Source organism: Staurois parvus, unplaced genomic scaffold (assembly GCF_062004578.1).
Source record: "Staurois parvus isolate SC_StPar_1 unplaced genomic scaffold, SC_StPar_1.0 ptg001451l, whole genome shotgun sequence".
NCBI lineage: Eukaryota > Metazoa > Chordata > Amphibia > Anura > Ranidae > Staurois > Staurois parvus.
Window position 1 is genome coordinate 1,469,596 of NW_028319247.1, and position 16,794 is coordinate 1,486,389.

At 44.0% G+C, this 16,794-nt stretch overlaps 1 protein-coding gene across 1 annotated transcript; it reads left to right on the plus strand.

Moving 5' to 3' along the window:
- The first annotated feature begins 13,002 nt into the window (after positions 1 to 13,002).
- On the plus strand, positions 13,003 to 16,774 carry SNAI1 (snail family transcriptional repressor 1). The gene is made up of 3 exons (XM_089662277.1): positions 13,003 to 13,170; positions 14,387 to 14,905; positions 15,603 to 16,774. The coding sequence occupies exons 1-3, from the start codon at positions 13,092 to 13,094 to the stop codon at positions 15,782 to 15,784; spliced, it is 780 nt and encodes a 259-aa protein (XP_089518403.1). The 5' UTR covers positions 13,003 to 13,091; the 3' UTR covers positions 15,785 to 16,774.
- Positions 16,775 to 16,794: the final 20 nt, after the last annotated feature.

Genomic DNA, 16,794 nt, shown 5'->3' on the forward strand with positions numbered 1-16,794 from the left:
AGTGAATGCCGGGTCCAGGGAGAGCGAATATAGTGAATGCGGGGTCCGGGGAGAGCGGATATAGTGAATGCGGGGTCCGGGGAGAGCGGATATAGTGAATGCGGGGTCCGGGGAGAGCGGATATAGTGAATGCGGGGTCCGGGGAGAGCGGATATAGTGAATGCCGGGTCCGGGGAGAGCGAATATAGTGAATGGGGGGTCCGGGGAGAGCGGATATAGTGAATGCGGGGTCCGGGGAGAGCGGATATAGTGAATGCGGGGTCCGGGGAGAGCGGATATAGTGAATGCGGGGTCCGGGGAGAGCGAATATAGTGAATGCGGGGTCCGGGGAGAGCGGATATAGTGAATGCGGGGTCCGGGGAGAGCGGATATAGTGAATGCGGGGTCCGGGGAGAGCGGATATAGTGAATGCGGGGTCCGGGGAGAGCTGATATAGTGAATGCGGGGTCTGGGGAGAGCGGATATAGTGAATGCGGGGTCTGGGGAGAGCGGATATAGTGAATGCGGGGTCTGGGGAGAGCGGATATAGTGAATGCGGGGTCCGGGGAGAGCGGATATAATGAATGCGGGGTCCGGGGAGAGCGGATATAATGAATGCCGGGTCCGGGGAGAGCGAATATAGTGAATGTGGGGTCCGGGGAGAGCGGATACAGTGAATGCCGGGTTTGGGGTTTAGTAACACTTTAAGTATTGGGAGATCCTTATTTGGACCCTAAAAGAAACAACTTCCTTCATTTTTTAAAGAATGCTGCAAGGTGCTGCCAGATCTTCTGTGTCAGTTTTCTAGCACATATTAAAAATGAAAGGATTAATCTGGTTGGCTGTTAAAGGAAGCACATACCTTACATTTCAACAATTGTTCCTAGAATTCAGTGATTTCTTTATCTTACACTAGAGGGCAGCATAGTTGCTTGTTTTGATCAGACAGAACTGTAAGGTCAATATGTGTCCTCACCCCCCCTCCCCCCCCCAATAACCTGCAGACATCTTGCAATGGATGACCATGTAGTGTTTACTTTGTTTTACCATCCCCATTGTTTTAGATTCCCTATACTTTGGATTAGTTTTGTGCAGCCATTGCTGGAGACCTTGTTGACAGAAAATAATTGCAAAGATGCTGCATGCGATCAACAGCAATAAGATGTAACAAAGGATGAAAAAATATGCAAACAAGATATAGTGAATGCGGAGTCCAGGGAGAGTGATTGTAGTGAATGCGGGGTCTGGGGAGAGTGGATATAGTGAATGCGGGGTCCGGGGAGAGCGGATATAGTGAATGCAGGGTCTGGGGAGAGCAGATATAGCGAATGCGGGTACCGGGGAGAGTGGCTATAGTGAATGCCGGGTCTGGGGAGAGCGGATATAGTTTAGGTGGGGTCCAGGGAGAGCGGATATAGTGAATGCAGGGTCCGGGGAGAGCTGATATAGTTTAGGCGGGGTCCGGGGAGAGCAGATATAGTGAATGCGGGGTCCGGGGAGAGCGGATATAGTGAATGCAGGGTCCGGGGAGAGCGGATATAGTGAATGCCGGGTCCAGGGAGAGCGAATATAGTGAATGCGGGGTCCGGGGAGAGCAGATATAGTGAATGCGGGGTCCGGGGAGAGCGGATATAGTGAATGCGGGGTCCAGGGAGAGCGGATATAGTGAATGCCGGGTCCGGGGAGAGCGGATATAGTGAATGCGGGGTCTGGGAAGAGCGGATATAGTGAATGCGGGGTCCGGGGAGAGCTGATATAGTTTAGGCGGGGTCCGGGGAGAGCGGATATAGTGAATGCGGGGTCCGGGGAGAGCAGATATAGTGAATGCAATAACCTGCAGACATCTTGCAATGGATGACCATGTAGTGTTTACTTTGTTTTACCATCCCCATTGTTTTAGATTCCCTATACTTTGGATTAGTTTTGTGCAGCCATTGCTGGAGACCTTGTTGACAGAAAATAATTGCAAAGATGCTGCATGCGATCAACAGCAATAAGATGTAACAAAGGATGAAAAAATATGCAAACAGGATATAGTGAATGCGGAGTCCAGGGAGAGTGATTGTAGTGAATGCGGGGTCTGGGGAGAGTGGATATAGTGAATGCGGGGTCCGGGGAGAGCGGATATAGCGAAGGATGTAACAAAGGATGAAAAAATATGCAAACAAGAATTTTTGTTAAGGTAATTTTTTTATTATACACCAAGCTTTAGCAAAGAAAATATCATGTAGTTCTTAAAGAGCACATGGACACTCGCGTTATGCATCAATTATTTCCCGTAGTAATGAAATATATTAATAATGGCCATAAAAGAAACATGGAGTAGTAGATTGATGGTGCTGGAACCTAGAGCCAGCCATAGATGGATCGAATCTGGGCTGGTTCAGCAGGGACCAGCTAAGACTCAATCCATCTATGGCTGGGCTGATAATACCCAACCCAACTTGGGCACAATCAGCCTGTTGGATTTTTAGCATGCGATTGCTGTCGGCAGCTATAGCTGCTAGCAGTAATCATTGTGTTCTGCCAGCCGGGAAGGTTTGTATAACACTGACTGTTTTGATGGGGGAAGGGAAGTAAATTGATTCATCTAGGGCAGGTCTACACTTTCTGGGGGGCCGGACTGTGGCCAGTGGGAGTAGAAAATGTCCAGAAGTCAGTGGGAGGAATAGTGCCCCATCTTTGGTATTGGGAGGAAGAGTACTCCCTGGTTGGTTTCAGTGAAAAAGGAATAATGCTCCATGGTTGGTGTCATTGGTAGGAATAGTATCCCATTGTTGGTGTCAGTAGCAGGAATTATTGTTGTTAGTGAAAGAAATAGTGGGAATGGGAGCAAAAATGCCCCATTGTTCATATCAGTGAGAGGAATAGTGCATCATCCTTAGTGTCAGTGGAAGGAATAATTGGTGTCAGTAAAAGAAATAGTGGGGATGGTAGGTATAGTGCTCCTTTGTGGGTGTTAGTTGAAGGAATAGTGACCCATTGTCGGTGTCAGTGGGAGGAATAGTGCCCCCTCATTGGTGTCAGTGGGATGAATAGTGCCCCATCATTGGTGTCAGTGGAAGAAATAGTAGGAATGGGAAGTATAGTGTTCCATTGTTGGTGTCAGTTGAAGGGATAGTGACCCATTGTTGATTTCAGTGGGAGAAATAGTGCCCCATCATTGGTGTCAGTGGAAGAAATAGTGCCCCATCATTGGTGTCAGTGGAAGAAATAGTGGGAATGGGAGGTATAGTACTCCATTGTTAGTATCAGTTGAAGGAATAGTGACCCATTGTTGGTGTCAGTTGGAGGAATAGTGCCCCATCATTGGTGTCAGTGGGAGGAATAGTGCCCCATCATTGGTATCAGTGGGAGGAATAGTGCCCCATCATTGGTATCAGTGGGAGGAATAGTGCCCCATCATTGGTATCAGTGGGAGGAATAGTGCCCCATCATTGGTATCAGTGGGAGGAATAGTGCCCCATCATTGGTATCAGTGGGAGGAATAGTGCCCCATCATTGGTATCAGTGGGAGGAATAGTGCCCCATCATTGGTATCAGTGGGAGGAATAGTGCCCCATCATTGGTGTCAGTGGGAGGAATAGTGCCCCATCATTGGTATCAGTGGGAGGAATAGTGTCCCATCATTGGTATCAGTGGGAGGAATAGTGCCCCATCATTGGTGTCAGTGGGAGGAATGGTGCCCCGTCATTGGTATCAGTCGGAGGAATAGTGCCCCATCATTGGTGTCAGTGGGAGGAATAGTGCCCCATCATTGGTGTCAGTGGGAGGAATGGTGCCTCGTCATTGGTATCAGTCGGAGGAATAGTGCCCCATCATTGGTGTCAGTGGGAGGAATAGTGCCCCATCATTGGTGTCTGTGACAGGAATTATTGGTGTCAGTGGAAGAAATAGTGGGAATGGGAAGTATAGTACTCCATTGTTGGTGTCAGTTGAAGGAATAGTGACCCATTGGTGGTGTCAGTGGGAGGAATAGTGCCCCAAGGACCAGGTAAAGGCAAGCAAAGGGTCACATCCAGCCCCGGCCTGCAGTTTGGAGACCACTCATCTATGGCTTGCTTTAAGATAATGGTAAATATGATTCAGTACTGTTGGGGATGTTGTGCTGATAGTGTCCCTGTGGAGCATCTGGGCTGTCTCTGTGCACCAAGGAACTACCATGATAACCTCAGGATGTGAAGACTGTAACTGAAAATTAAATCAAGGCACCACATCGAATTATTGGATTCCAAAGTAAGGTTTTATTTCAAACATGAACTGGGTACAAAAGCCAAAGTGTTTCTGGGGCCACATATCGACCCCCTTCATCAGGGCTACAACATAAATATATATATATAATACACACACATAATATCCTAGATTGTAAGCTCCCAGGATCAGGGCCCTCCTATCCCTCTTGTATTGAACTGTATTGTTGCTGTATTGTCTCCCGTTATATTGTAAAGCGCTGAGCAAACTGTTGGCCCCATAAATCCTGTATAATAATAATAATAATTACCATTCTGCATATACAGTAAACAATCATCAAACACCCTTTGTATTTGTAGTTTGCAGATGTAGTACTACGATATGACCACTTGGTAGCATTACAGGACCTGCCTAGACATTACAATGCCAGTCCCAGAGACATTCATGTACAGACACAGGACATTGCATACATAAAGAATAAAGAGGTGTCAGGAACCATCCCACCTCTACAGGTGATCCAGTTGAGGCATTTGGAGTTGGACTCCTAGAGCTCCACCTATACATAGTGTTTGTATAGTGAGGACACCTTGATTATTGTACTTTCATTGTTGGCCCAGACTCCAACAAGTGTCATTTATCTGTCACTGCACAGATAAGCACCTCATTAGCTGGACAGGTTATCAGTGCAAGGTTAACCCTTTCTTGTCAAGGCTGGGAACGCTGAACCTCATTGCAGCTGTTCCTGTATTGCATGGGGTCCACCCGGATCTTAGCAGATATCCCCTCCAGTCAATCATTTTTGAGGTTTGATTTTTCTGGCTGCTGTCTGTTTCCCTCTAGATAAGGCGGGGGTGGGGGGGTTTCAGCTCAGTGCATGGGCTTACCTGTACAGGTGATCTCAACGTACACAGGTCACAACCTCTCGCCTATGTCTGTTGGCACATCAGTGACGTGTTCAGCCACGCATGCAACATTTTCTGGTGCACTTTCCGTAGGATGCAGTGATAGACTTCCTCAAAGGCAAGGTGATCCAAACTTCACTCTGACAACCCCACATCTTTCCACTAAAGCTCTGAACAAAGCCCCAACCTGGCCATCAATGTGGCAATTTTTAGTCAATATCAACTACTTTTGAGCCCCTGAGAATAGCAAGAAAATTGCAAGTAATGGTCAGAAACGAAGCAACCGACCACCCATGAGTAAGACTGAGCCCCAGAGTTTAGGCTGATTGTGAAGTCAAATCCAGGCAATAAATTGAAACATTTAAATACAACTTATTAGGCTTCATGCACACAGGACGCTTAAAAAACGCTGCTCCTCGAGGAACGCCTGATGCTTGTAAAAGTGCTTTTACAAGCATTTAGGCGCGTTTATTCATTATTGATCGTTTATTCAATATTGATCATTCATTATTTATTCATTTCGTTGGTCAGAATAATAGTTTATTCTAGGCATTGAAATGAAGTAACGCTCAAGCGCTAAACCGTCTAGCATTTAGGTTTAGATGCGTTTACATGCATTTACACGCATCAAGCATTTTTTTTCTGGCCAAACCCTGCTGCTCCTGGACACACTGGCTGTGGATTTTTGGTTTACAGCTCCTAAAAGCCCCTGCCACTAAAATCTTCTAAAAGTCTATGAGTTAGATTTACTTAACCTGGCTTACTCAGAATCTGGTGCGTCTGTACATAGCAGCCAATCAGCTTCTAAGCTCAGCTTGTTCAATTAAGCTTCGGCAATAAAACCTGGAAGCTGATTGGTTTCTATGCACAGCTACACCAGATTTTGCACTCTCCAGCTTTAGTAAATAACCTCCTATGTGTACATGGACCCATTGGATAACATGGAGGGGCATTTGGAAGCTGTAAAAAAAAAAAAGAAATCGCCTGACGCCCCTAAAGGTGGCTGCAAAAATGCCCTGTGCGCATGAGGCCTTAACAGAACAACCTGAAACTGAATTATATAGTTACATAGTTTGGCTGAAAAAAAGACAAAAGTCCATCCAGTTCAACCATTAATAAAAAAAAAAGAAGTTATAATCCTACACCCACAGTTGATCCAAAGAAAGGCAAACAAAAACCAGCAAAGCACGATACAATTTGCTCCTGCAGGGAAAAAATTATTTCCTGATCCTCCGAGAGGCAATTGGATGTTCCCTGGATCAACTTTACCTATAAGGCTAGGTTCACATATGTGTGGGTGGTGCGGCTGCGGATCGACACGAAAATCCGTGCAGCCGCACCACCCGCACAGAGGAATGGGGACCTGCGGGCGGGTGCCATTTGTTCTAATGGCACGCCTCCCGCACTGGAAAACACAACCGTACTGAGAATTGAGGTTCCCATGCGAGCTGCGTTTTCAAAAGAAGTGCAGGGACTTTCAAATGAATGAGCTCTTGTGCCCGCGCAAATCGCGGCCCACACACCCGCATATATGTGAACCGGGGGTAAGTGTTAGAAGTGAAATAAAATAAAACCAAAAAAAAACTATGGCAGTTTTGTTGACCATCACAACAGGAAGTTAAAGGGGGTGCAAACGTTTAGAGGTGTCTCAGAACAAGGGTTGAGGGGAACTTCTCCAATGGGGACAGCCGTGTAAGTGAATTCATCTTACTTTGGCAGATTTCCACTATCTGTTGTGTCTCCAGGACAGTAATTGAAGAAAAGTGTGGTACAATGCTAAAAAAAAAAATGATGGGTTTTAACCCTTTCCTGTTCCATCCTGAACTAAAATAAATGTTTTATCATCTGTTGAAAAAAAAAATGTTTTGGCCTACACACACGAGCCGTGATTTCTCTTCTTCTTTTTTTGAACAGTCTTTCCAAAACTTAACAGGAGACATCCAGCAGCTTCTGGATAAACAGAAGCAAAAAAGTCGCATTGCAATTCCATGCAGGGTTATCAGTCCATTCTGCCATTTCCCAGCCTCCCATGGCTAAGATGAGAGAGCCTGGTAAGTTAAAAGGGACCTGCAGGAGACAGAATTCCACTGGGTCTGCTGTCACCTGTCTGTGCTCTGGTGTCAGAGGAATGTGGCCGGTGGGGGGGTGTTGGATAGGGGGACAGGTGCCATCTGGTCAACACGTGTGGCCAGCCTCAATCAAAGTTCAAAAAAAAAATATCCTTCCCTGAAACTCTTACTAACAATTTCAGTATGAGTTAGACCTGGGAAGGGGGGGGGGGGGGTCTCAGAGATTAAAGACGTGCTGGACGGTTAATTGGTGAAATTGGCTGCAAACTGTACCACCATTAGGTATGGGGGGAGGGGGGTGCCATTCATGTTTTATTTCAAAGAGTCGTACTTATGTGGGTAAAAAAAAATGAAAGTAACTGTAGGATAACCCTTTCTAAGAAAGTCCCCTTATATTGGTAGGTATTATTATGGTAATGGTTACACCTACCCACCAACCTAAGGGTGTTATATTAACATTTGTTTGTGTATTTTACCCACAAAAGTATGACTCCTTGAAATACAACATGAATTGCACCCCCATAAAGCGCTATTGTGAAGCCTAATGGTGGGAGAGTTTGCACCCAATTTCACCAATTAACCCTTTAGCGCGTCTTTAATCCCTGTTGGTAGGTGGTAGGTGTTAGCCCTCATCCACACTTGACGTTTTGATAACGCTGGTAAAGTTAGCTGTGTCAAGTCACATTAAACACCCCCCCCCCCTTTTTTCAGCTTTTTATAACATTTTTGCATTAGCGTTTTGCTGCGTTTAGCGCTGTTTTCCCGCGTTTGCATTTTTTAGCATTTTTTTTTTTTTTAAATCAAAGTCCAAAAAGGCCGGGTTGTTGCGTTTTACTATGTTTTAACGAGTTTTTCAGTTTTAGATCATTTTTACAGCTGAAAAACTCCTCTAGAAACCCACTAGTTTTGGGTCTTTTTTCCAGCCAACAAATGTTGATTACAGTATGTGTGCATGGACACATAGGATAACATGCTGGGGAGTTTATTGACTGTAGAAAAAAATGTCAAATGCGAAAAACAGATGCTGTAAAAACATTGTGTGCATGAGGGCTTATTATGTTATTTTGATACCCCCCCAAAAAAAAACTACTTTTTGGTCTATTTACAACAAACACAGCAACACCCATCTCCTTTATTCCTTTACTTTACAATGGTTTTTAGCACCAAAATCCTGTGCTGGATAAATATGTTAATCATGTTATTTGTCCTGATCCCAAACAATTCCAAGCCGGGTATTTACATATTTACAGAGACAAAAGGACTGATTATTTGAATCCAGCACTCTGTAAGTGGAGGCATTTTATATGAAGCCAAGGTAAGTGCTTGTTGTCTTTACTTATACGTTTACCTGGATTGTCCAACAATCTCATATTGACAAGCTAGCTCTTCCCTACTTTTGTGTTACATATAGAGATATGTTTATTACCGACTTTCCTTTAGGATCGCTTCACACCCAGAATCGCACAGGAGTGCACTGTGTATTCCCGTGCGATTTGCATGCAGTTGTGTGCAGTGTGATTTCAGCCCATTCAAAATGCAACCCACCAAAAGCAATGCATGCACTATTTTAGCAAACTTGCTGCAACCGCATTGCGTGGTACTTTTGTACCATGTGTTCTGATGCGGGGAAACGCACTGCGTTTGTGACCTGCGTTTGGGGTGTCATTAACTTAATATTTACATATCCGATCTTATCTCTAAATATCACCCAAACCGTACACTCCGCTCCTCGCAAGACCTCCTACTCTCTAGCTCCCTTATTTCCTCCTCCCATGCTCGTCTTCAAGACTTCTGCAGGGCGTCACCCACCCTCTGGAACTCCCTACCCCAATCTATGAGACTATCACCTACTCTACTTACCTTTAGGCGATCACTGAAAACCTATCTCTTCAGGGAAGCCTATCCCGCCCTCTACTAACACTGGAATCCTCTAGTCTTCCAGCCACTCCATCCCCCACAGTTTTTACCTATTGTACCATTCACCCCTCCCTCCTAGATTGTAAGCTCCCAGGATCAGGGCCCTCAATTCCCTCTTGTACTGAACTGTATTGTTACTGTATTGTCTCCCACTATAATGTAAAGCGCTGAGCAAACACTCCTGTATAATAATAATAATATTATGGAAACCTACTGCAGATCGCAACTGCAGTGCGTTTCAAATGCGGTGCGGGAAAGGCGCACAGAATGTGGGTTTTCTGCACCGCATTCTGGTATGATGAGAACCATATAGAGATTTGTAGGTCAAGAAGAAGAGGAAGCTTATTGAAGCTCAGTGCAAAGACTCTGGCTTTGAGGGCCGATTCACACCAGATGCGGTAGGACTGCATTGGGTGGGTATGAACCAGCCCTAAGGTACTGTAGATCTAAGCAAAATCACTAAAGTCTCAGATTTTTCAATATTTCTGATTAGGATTTTGCAAATAGGATAGTGGCAGTCCAGTAACATAAATACGACAGGATATAAGGCATGAGTGTGGATTCTCTCAATGAACAACAGTCAAGACTTCAAATTTTCAATGTTTTCATTAAAACAAAATAATAATCTGGGGATCCTGCCATGAATGGCCTTGTTGAGACATATTTATTTTGTTATGGGGGTGACAACTGTGTCCCTGTTGTGTTGTGCTGCGTTGTCACGTTGTCACATGTAGCTCTGCTGGAAACTATAGGGAGCCGTGCTAACACACATTACGCAGGCATTGCTTACCATTATCATCAGGAAGCCGATCGTGAGCAATGGTGGGCAGTTGACATTGAAGTGAACGCGTTTACACAGGAAGTGCCTGAAAGAGGCTGGAGGGGATCTGAGATGTAAAACGAATAATGTATATTATTTATGCTTTAGTAAACTAAGGGCCCATTCACACCTGTTGTAGTGGGATGCATTTTTGACTGCACTCCTACTGAATAGACCAGGGGTCTCCAAACGTTCTAAAGAAAGGTCAAGTATACTGTCCTTCAGACTTTAGAGGGGCTGGGCTGTGCCCAGTGGGAACAAATACCTGATCTTTGGTATTATGGGGAGAAATAGTTGGTGTCAGTGGAAAGAATAGTGCCCCATCATTGGTATCGGTGGGAGGAATAGTGCCCCATCATTGGTATCAGTGGGAGGAATAGTGCCCCATCATTGGTATCAGTGGGAGGAATAGTGTCCCATCATTGGTATCAGTGGGAGGAATAGTGTCCCATCATTGGTGTCAGTGGGAGGAATAGTGCCCCGTCATCGGTGTCAGTGGAAGGAATAGTGCCCCATCATTGGTACCAGTGGAAGGAATAGTGCCCCATCATTGGTATCAGTGGGAGGAATAGTGCCCCATCATTGGTACCAGTGGAAGGAATAGTGCCCCATCATTGGTATCGGTGGGAGGAATAGTGCCCCATCATTGGTGTCAGTGGGAGGAACAGTGTCCCATCATTGGTATCAGTGGGAGGAATAGTGCCCCATCATTGGTATCAGTGGGAGGAATAGTGCTCCATCATTGGTATCAGTGGGAGGAATAGTGCCCCATCATTGGTATCAGTGGGAGGAATAGTGCCCCATCATTGGTATCAGTGGGAGGAATAGTGCCCCATCATTGGTATTGGTGGGAGGAATAATGCCCCATCATTGGTATCGGTGGGAGGAATAGTGCCCCATCATTGGTATCAATGGGAGGAATAGTGCCCCATCATTGGTATCAGTGGGAAGAATAGTGCCCCATCATTGGTGTCAGTGGAAGGAATAGTGCCCCATCATTGGTGTCAGTGGGAGGAATAGTGCCCCATCACTGGTGTCAGTGGAAGGAATAGTGCCCCATCATTGGTATCAGTGGGAGGAATAGTGTCCCATCATTGGTATCAGTGGGAGGAATAGTGTCCCATCATTGGTGTCAGTGGGAGGAATAGTGTCCCATCATTGGTGTCAGTGGAAGGAATCGTGCCCCATCAGTGGTGTCAGTGGAAGGAATCGTGCCCCATAATTGGTGTCAGGGGGAGGAATCGTGCCCCATCATTGGTGTCAGTGGGAGGAATAGTGTCCCATCATTGGTGTCAGTGGAAGGAATCGTGCCCCATCAGTGGTGTCAGTGGAAGGAATAGTGCCCCATAATTGGTGTCAGGGGGAGGAATAGTGCCCCATCATTGGTGTCAGTGGGAAGAATAGTGCCCCATCATTGGTGTCAGTGGAAGGAATAGTGCCCCATAATTGGTGTCAGGGGGAGGAATAGTGCCCAATCATTGGTGTCAGTGGGAGGAATAGTGCCCCATCGTTGGTATCAGTGGAAGGATTAGTGCCACATTGTTGGTGTCAGTGGGAGGAATAGTGCCCCATCATTGGTATCAGTGGGAGGAATATTGCCCCATCATTGTATCAGTGGAAGGATTAGTGCCCCATCATTGGTGTCAGTGGGAGGATTAGTGCCCCATCGTTGGTGTCAGTGGGAGGATTAGTGCCCCATCATTGGTGTCAGTGGGAGGATTAGTGCCCCATCATTGGTGTCAGTGGGAGGATTAGTGCCCCATCATTGGTATCAGTGGGAGGAATAGTGCCCCATCATTGTATCAGTGGAAGGATTAGTGCCCCATCATTGGTGTCAGTGGGAGGATTAGTGTCCCATCATTGGTGTCAGTGGGAGGAATAGTGCCCCATCGTTGGTATCAGTGGGAGGAATAGTGCCCCATCATTGGTGTCAGTGGGAGGAATAGTGCCCCATCATTGGTGTCAGTGGGAAGAATAGTGCCCCATTGTTGGTGTCAGTGGGAGGATTAGTGCCCCATTGTTGGTGTCAGTGGAAGGAATAGTGCCCCATCGTTGGTGTCACTGTTAGTGGCCATGTCAATGCCACAAGGGCCTGATAAAGGCAAGCAAAGGGCTGCAGTTTGGAGACCACTGGCATAGACAGTCCAAAATCCAGGTTATCCCATGTGCATAGTTCAGACTATGCAGTGAAAAAGAGTACAACAAGCTGCATTTTTCTGCTCTGCAAATGCACATAATTGCACTGCTACACAGTGCAATGCACATAAAAGCCCAAAGAAGAAGGAAGTGATCTCAAAGGAATTATCAGCATGGGGGAAAATGCACCACAAATGCATACAAATGTGCGTAAAAGCGTGCTTCAAATGCACGTCACTGCGCATGCAAAAACACACAATTTCTGGTGTGAATGAATCAAACGCTATCCTCGCAGATCAGATCAGGTCAGAGCAGAACACAAATCCTCTCTAGGATTGACGTCGTCTTACAGCTTCGCATCGCGTTACGCTCAATCGACCCAACAACAGTGTGCAAATACCACACTGCCCTACAGAAGACAAAACAGCGGCAGAATAAAAGGCAGTTTGTAAAGAAGAGATCCACATTTGTGTAAGTAAAGAAAATAAAGAAAGAAAACCTATTTGAACAAGCCGTGGGCTTCCATTGTCTGAGTAAAGTGTCGGCTTAGCGGCCACAAAGGAGTTTTCTTGTTTGGCTACTATGTATTGGGATGTGCAAAGGGGGGATAAGTCTCTGAAAGACCCCATGTAGTCAGTCTAATCTCAGGGACCCCTCTCTCTCTCTCTCTCTCTCTTTTTTTTTGCTGCAAAGTTAATGATTAGTGACCTAAAAAATAAAATCCCCCCCTCTCTCCCCAGTGCAGGTATAGTGGAGGAGGAGCAGGCAGGGAGATTGCCTTCAGATACAATAAAACGTTTGCACAGCTCTATTATAGGGGTGGGGAAAGCATCCAAAAAACTCACAGCTCCAGGCACCTGCTGGAATGGGGACACTGCAACTTGGCACCACACCCCCTGCCTGCTGACTGGCCCAGGCTTGACAATACTCATCTGCATAGCCCCTCCCCCGGCCTGGAGGGCTGCATATTAGCCAGTGGAGGGCTCAGCAAGTCAGTGCCTTTCCTTTAAATCCTAGTGTGTGGAGTCCCATGTAAGATCCTTCTCTGTGTATTGCTGCTGCTTCCTCGTCAGCAAGATGCCTCGATCATTCCTGGTGAAGAAACACTTCTGTGCCTCCAAGAAACCCAACTACAGCGAGCTGGAGAGCCAGACAGGTAAGCCCATCAGATACAGAAAAGCCCAATTTCCTCTAAACAGTGCAAAGGGTCTAATCTTATTCTAGCCAGCTGTGTTAAAATACAATGTTTGCATTGTGCTACAATGTTATTATAAGTGGTATACAATGTTATTATAGGTTGTATTGTGCTACAATGTTATTATAAGTGGTATACAATGTTATTATAGGTTGTATTGTGCTACAATGTTATTAGAAGTTGTATACAATGTTATTATAGGTTGTATTGTGCTACAATGTTATTAGAAGTTGTATACAATGTTATAAGTTGCATTGTGCTACACTGTGATTTTTATAGGTGTAAACTAGTATGATGTTTTCATACATTTAAACATGCAACATTTGCATTTCTTGGTTCCATTCTCCAAAGAATGTCTTTCTAGCTATATGCTTACATATTTGTGTATTCTATTCTTTATTTACTTTACTTATATAAGGTTTATTGTGATATGTGCAAGTATCAAGTACAGTGAAATGCATAATGTCACACACAAAAAGAAGACCACGCATACTATAATAAAAGTAGATGATGCATACTATAATAAAAAAAAGTAGATAATGCATGCTGTAAATAAAAAGTAGACCATGTATACTATAAATAAAATGTAGACAATGCATACTATAATAAAAAGTAGACCATGCATACTATAATAAAAAGTAGAGCATGCATACTATAATAAAATGTAGACCATGCATACTATAATAAAAAGTAGACCATGCATACTATAATAAAAAGTAGACCATGCATACTATAATAAAAAGTAGAGCATGCATACTATAATAAAAAGTAGACCATGCATACTATAATAAAAATGTAGACCATGCATACTATAATAAAAATGTTGAGCATGCATACTATAATAAAAAAAAAGTAGACCATGCATACTATAAATAAAATGTAGACAATGCATACTATAATAAAAAAAATAGACAATGCATAATATAATAAAAAGTAGACCATGCATACTAAAAGTAGACCATACATACTATAAAAAAAAGTAGACCATGCATACTATAATAAAAATGTATAGCATGCATACTATAAATAAAAGCTAGACAATGTATACTATAAATGGCAGCATGTATGTGTTGCATATTTTTTCTTTTATTCTCTTTGTGAACATATATGTAGTTTGGGCATGGTTCTAGATTAAAGAGCTTATGGATATGTTTTGTTTTTGTTTTTTTTGTTACAGTGTATATCTCTCCATTCCTCTATGACAAATACCCCATACCTGTCATTCCCCACCCGGAGATCCTGACCACTGGAGCTTACTTCCCACCTTTGGTCTGGGACACCAGCTTACTTACTACCTTCTTCACCACTGACCCCGACTACAGCAAGTCCCCCATTTCCATGTCCAGTGATGATTCCAAGCCCCTGGACCTCACATCTTTCTCCAGTGAGGACGACGAGGGCAAGACCTCCGACCCCCCCAGTCCGGCGTCCTCTGCCACAGAAGCTGAGAAGTTCCACTGCAACCAATGCAACAAGTCTTACTCTACTTTCGCTGGACTGTCCAAACATAAGCAACTGCACTGTGACTCACAAACCAGAAAATCCTTCAGCTGCAAATACTGTGACAAGGAATATGTCAGCCTTGGGGCCCTGAAGATGCATATCAGGAGTCACACTCTTCCTTGCGTCTGCAAAATCTGCGGCAAAGCCTTCTCCAGACCGTGGCTTCTCCAGGGACATATCAGAACTCACACAGGTAAGGATCTTCAGCTCTGTATGACTTTGTCTCAAAAATTCTTAAACTTTTTTGTAAAAAACTGATATTTATTGGCAGTTGAGGGACTTAAGATTCTAAGCCTTATTTTTGAGGTCAGCTGCTTCCTTTTAGGATGGGTTGTGTGTTGGTGGTCGAGAGGCCTAGAGTTTATTTAGGAATGACAAAAAGGAAAAAAATTAAAATAAATGTGGATTATTTCAGCTACGGCAATTCTTTTTTAGAAGGTAGAGCGGATGTTGTGTAGGGTGGGCCTGTGAATTGCACCTGTTACTGTACAGTTGTATGGCCTGTGTACTTGCAGCTGTCGGGTTGTATTGGGATGTAGACTCCCTCATTGCATCCAGTCTGATTGTTGTGAGTTGTATGGGACTAATTTCACACCCTCTTCAAGTGCTAAAGGCTATGCAAAGGGAAATCAAATGCCATTAATTGTGTTGGATAAATGCCTCATAGAACACTAGCCATGTGACCATTAGCATCTTATACAAAAGGCTGAATGCCAATTTAATTAAGCACTTTATTTTCACAATCTTAAATCTTACACGCCCTTGCAGACCCAACACCTTGTCCCTTTGATGGGGTAATTGGGATCTTTTTACTAATTAAAAATTATAAAGTGAATAATTGTTCTTGATCATTAATGGAAATGTATTTTCTGTTTTCTTTTTTTTGACAGGTGAAAAACCCTTCTCCTGCACGCATTGTAACCGGGCCTTCGCGGACCGCTCGAACCTCCGAGCCCACCTGCAGACGCACTCAGACGTCAAGAAGTACCAGTGCAAAACCTGCTCCAGGACTTTCTCCAGAATGTCACTCCTTCACAAGCACGAGGAGACGGGCTGTTCGGGAACCCACTGAACGCTCCCTTGTGCCCGAGTGACTTTTACAGACAATGCAGAGGGAGCCAAGTCTCTCCCTGACTTAAACTATTCCCTGGCTATGGTGTAGCAAGCGCGCAGCAATCACATGGGGACCTATTACACTTGTATCAAAAAACATGCTCTTAGGTGCCGAAACTAGCTCTCTGCCTTCCAGACTTTCCTTGCAGTCTCCTAGATAACACTACATTCATGTGCACACTAGACTGTTCACACAGTATTTCCAATGAACCTGCGACTGCAGAACTTAATGGCAAAAGAAAAAAAAGTTATTTTTTACCTGTATTTTTGGAAGCAGAGATAGGCTAATTCCTCTATTTTTTTATGAAGGACAGAATGAAAGTGTTAGGTAAAAAAGTGTCTTATTTTTATGATCATGTGTATATATATATAAATATATGCAAGGCAAGTACTTTTCAGCCAAGGTGTTACTATGCAATAATAATATCACACTTACAGGGCAGCTGTTTGGATGCGGCACCATGATGGATCTTTAGAGGCCGCTCTGAGAACAATGGTCAGGAAAGCGAGAGCTGGTCGCTGTTACCAAATAACAATTGTGTTTACAAAGCTCTCCAGCACCTGTTAATACAGCTCTTTAAAACAACTGCCATTCACGGGCGCTCAGATTAATAGCGGGCAGTTGTCAGGCCATACAATGGATGATTGTGCAAGTCAGCCCGCAGACAGGTGAACCAGCAAGACTATAAAGAAAATATTTATGTCTATTGACAGGTGTCAGTTCAATGCATTTTTTAGCATCTGTACATTCTTTTTTTTTTTTTTTTTTTTTTTTTTTTTTTTTATGTTTTTTTTCTACATAATCCTTACAAAAGAAATGTTTACATTTTCGAAAGGTACACTGGTATTTATATTTTTATCTGCCACATTTTGTACTGTTGAAACTTTTTTTTTTATAAACACAATTTATTGATATTCAATAAATAAAAAAAATTAATTTATAGAACAATGTTTCTTTATTTTTTAACA